The sequence below is a fragment of the Solanum lycopersicum genome, chromosome 6, assembly GCF_036512215.1.
Source record: "Solanum lycopersicum chromosome 6, SLM_r2.1".
NCBI classification, from domain to species: domain Eukaryota; kingdom Viridiplantae; phylum Streptophyta; class Magnoliopsida; order Solanales; family Solanaceae; genus Solanum; species Solanum lycopersicum.
The window spans coordinates 3,706,281-3,710,664 of record NC_090805.1 but is presented as its reverse complement, the minus strand read 5'-3'; the positions used below and the strand labels follow the sequence as shown (position 1 = coordinate 3,710,664).

At 26.6% G+C, this 4,384-nt stretch overlaps 1 protein-coding gene across 1 annotated transcript; it reads right to left on the bottom strand.

Annotated features, from left to right (window-relative positions):
- Positions 1 to 396: 396 nt before the first annotated feature.
- LOC101248582 (transcription factor MYB111-like) lies at positions 397 to 2,584 on the bottom strand. The gene is made up of 3 exons (XM_004240605.5): positions 2,335 to 2,584; positions 1,373 to 1,502; positions 397 to 1,280 (listed from the first exon to the last, which is right to left on the bottom strand). The coding sequence occupies exons 1-3, from the start codon at positions 2,465 to 2,467 to the stop codon at positions 650 to 652; spliced, it is 894 nt and encodes a 297-aa protein (XP_004240653.1). The 5' UTR covers positions 2,468 to 2,584; the 3' UTR covers positions 397 to 649.
- Between the last annotated feature and the right edge of the window lie 1,800 nt (positions 2,585 to 4,384).

Genomic DNA, 4,384 nt, shown 5'->3' with positions numbered 1-4,384 from the left:
TTGAGAAAAAATGCATTTTCTCTAATTTCATAAAGAGAAGAAAAAGTGATACATGATTGAAAGCTAATCATTTAAAAATTAAAATTGTAATGAAGAGCAACACAGTGAAAGGATAATTAAGACATGAGAAATATTAGTACATTTTCTCTAATTGACCTTAATATAAAGCTAATATAATTTTTTTATCAAGACTATCGAGAAAAAATCTCTCCATAAAATAAATTTTTTAAAAATATACATCGTAAATGTTATTATGTTCTTGCTACGAAAGAAGAATTTCTAATTTATAGTGATCCATACATTTTCTCTAAAAAAAAAATAATCAAATGAGGAAGAAAATTATATTTTCCTCTTAGAAAAATTAAAAATATTTATAATAATACTTTAAAAGAAGAGTACGCAAACAACTTTTTATTTAATTCATTTATAAATAATATATATACATCATTAAGAAGAAAAAAAACCAAATAATACACTTAAACCCACTGTACATGCCTAGTCTATTTCTACCACACTAATAACATATTATATTTTCATCTCATAAATGAAATTTGAAAAGAAAAAAAAAGAAAGTAATATACATAATTTGATCTTTATTTTTGTGGAATAAATAATATAAATTATCTCCTTAATTGTAATACTTCCAAAATTAAGACAAAAGCCAAGCTACCAAATCACTCTGCATGGGATCAATATTTTCTTGTGTTGCTTCTTTGTTCATGCAGTTCTGCACATTGTCATTAATGTCACATAATGACATATTATTATTATTATTATTTTGCTCTGTTTCTTTAGTACTATTTCCACATATTTCATTATTCAATATTTCACTTAAATATTCCCAATCCCACTTACCATAATTATCCTCACTTAAGATTTCATTATTATTATTATTATTATCATTATCATCAGTTATTTCGAGATTTTCTCCTTGATCGTCCCATAAACAATTTGTAATAAAATCTTGATCTAGCACTTCATAGTTAGCGTCCATCGGCACAATATCGTCATGCCATAACATCTGGTCATCAATATGATCAAACTCGATATTTTCATTCGTAGAATTTGACACTCTAGTAATTATTTTTCTTCTACTGCGTCCTCGTTTGGTAATATGTTTTACTTGTGTTCCTTTTTTAGCTAATTCAACAACTGCTTGTGGTAGCTTCTCATCACCTGGAATTCTAAAGCTATCCACCTTTCGTCTCAAATGAGAATTCCAATAGTTTTTTATTTCATTGTCTGTTCTACCAGGTAAATGTTCTGCTATCAGAGACCACCTGCAAACCAAATTAAACATTCAGATTTATACAATTATATTTAAGTTTTTATTGTGAATAGAAAATTGTAAGTTTAATGAAAACGAACAAACCTGTTACCCAAAGTTGCACGTAACTTGATGATTATAGCTTCTTCATCAGAGGTTATGTTACCTCTCTTCAAATCACTCTTCAAATAATTAATCCATCTGAGTCTACAACTTTTTCCACATCTTAATAACCCTATCAAAGGACCACAAAAATAAAATAAAAACTTTTTTGACTTTGCAACAAACCATTGAACACATAATTCACTAAATCAAAATACATAACACAATCAGTTAGCTCATAATTTTTATTTTATTTAACTCTTCTACTACAGCTCTTTCTGACAAAAATGTTATTAATTAGTATAAATAACTCCTAGAATAGTATGATATTAATTAGCCAACTTAGTCCCTAGGTCGTACGTTACTTTTTACCATTATAAAAGGCAAAATTCCTTTAGGCCGGAAAATTTGATTAAACAAACTTTTTCGATATGGTTTGTCGTGATTATTATTTTTAGTGTTTTATTATAAAATTTTGACTAATATTTTAAGATGTATTTTCTTATCATATTAATATGCAAAAAATTGTAATTTATAGTACTTTTTCTATAGTTTTAGAATATCTAATTTTTTTGTTTAAAATATCGATAATTGACTTTCGGTAAGCGCAACATGACAAACAATTTCTGACGGAGGGAGTATTTTATTTTATTTTAAAAAAACACTTTTTACTTTTTAAAGTTTAAAATTTATTAACCAAAAAATAGAATCTATTTTAAAATAAAAGAATATTAGAAATTACATTCTGGCTAAAATTTTAGGTCATTTAGCTAATTTATATTTCATGATGCTACTATAAAATTTTATTGGCATACTCAGTTAAAGAATGTAGCTAGCATATACTTTGAAAGTATAAGTAAACAAAAATGTAGTATCTCACTGATTTTTGTATAAATAAATAAATAAAAAAGAAACTTTTAGACGAGTTAATTACACATTAAGCAAAGCGAAGCGATGTTAATTACCAGCATTTTTGGGTAATGACCTCCAAGAACCTTCACCATTAGCTTGAATATAGTTTGTGAGGATTTCATCTTCTTCTGAAGTCCATCTCCCTCTCTTAAGACCTACTTTCTCACAACAAGGTGTTCTTCCCATTATTTAATTTTTAGTGTATAGTATTATATAATTATTATACTATATACTATACACTACACTTTGTAAGATAATTTTGGTAAGTGCAAATGATGAAAAAGCCCCAAACATAATATCAATAAATAGATAGTAGAACTTTGAAGAAACAAATAGTTTGGTGCACTAATTAATTCCATCTCACCTACTCACCTCTTCCTATTTTTATGATGATGCTAATTTGGACGTATTTAAACTTTATTCAAAATAGTCTTTTATTTTACAAAAAATATAATAAAAATTTTAGAACCTATGACATAATTGTTGACAGCTTTTAAGGATAGGACATATCTTTATTGAAGGTAAAAAGAAAAAAGAAGAAAAAAATAAACCAAAGTTTTAAAATGTGGAAGATTTTGCATTATGTGTCAGTCGTAGAGGAATTATTTGGAGATTGAAAATACCACGCAATATAGAAGAAAGCCGTGGCATGAGCACCGTCACGTCTTGTGTCTACCTTATTCATTGATATTACTCAAAATTATTCCAAAAAAATAATAATAATCTTAATAACTCAATTATTAGAAGTAATCTCAACTTTTATCTTTCTTAATATCAACTTAATTAATGATATAATTCTCCATCTTTAATTTCTCTTTTCTATCACGTGGGCGTAAGTTTGGGACTTCCATATTGGAGGTTTCAAGTTCGAAACCTCTTGCCAGCAAAAATAAGAATTTAACTTCTGGATCGAGCTCGTCGCATAAGAATTGCCTAGTGTGATTACCTCATGTGATTTGCGAGCTATTACAAAGAAAGGAGATTTTTAACCTGTACGCACCTAAAAGACAACAACGGCGAGCTTCCTTTGTCATAAAAAATAATTAAGAAAAATAAGTAGATGTTTGAGACGGAGCTAAAGGAAGGAAAAAAGGAGGGTTTTATTATTGAATAATACTTATAATATGAAATAAGTGAATATATTGGTGTAGTTACAGAAGACAAAGAGGATTCAAAAAATATTTAGTTATATTGTTGACTGGTCTCCGAATAAGTGAATGTTTTTTAATAGTGACTATGTCTTTTAATTTGATATTATCTATTATTTATATCCATTAACATTGAATTTATACAAATATATATTTAAATTTATAAAAAGATTAAATAGATAAATGTATTTATTTTATGTGTAATAATTTTATGTTTTGTGTGGTGTCCTATGTGTGTTATGTCATGTAAGGCGTGCGTGTTTATTTGTTTAATTTGATTTAAGTTTAAGTGTCTATTAGAGGTAACAAATGGATTGATTGCATTGACTTTGAATGAATTGGATCTGGATTGAGTTAAAAATAGATTGGATAACAATTCATCCATAAAATAATATAGGTAAATAAGAATTTGGTCAAATATGATTTAGATAAATAATTGTTACTCATTTTAATCTCTTAAATCTAAAAAATATTAAATCAAAGCTAAGTTATTAATATCTCAACCTCAACCATCATAACCTAACCCTGTAAAATTTAAGAGAGTAATAGTAGTCAATCCTGTAAAATTAATCTCTTAAATTTAAAAAATATTAAATCAAAGCTAAGTTATTAATATCTCAACCTCAACCATCATAACCTAACCCTGTAAAATTTAAGAGAGTAATAGTAGTCAATTCTGTAAAATATAAATATATAGTTAAAAATTCGACCGTAAAATTAAAGATTTTTCGCCATTTTCTCAATGAAAACTACTACATATGTTTTTATGCATATATTAACGATTGAATCTCTCTGAAATTACTTAAGTATAGTGATAAAGTGGCTTAAGTTGCAAATTTAATCATATATTTAATACTTTAGTAATTATTTTGAATTGACATAACATAGGATTGGCTACAAATTATTGGCCTTTCTTTTTCCTATCACATAGCTTATTTACGTTTCCATTTACTGA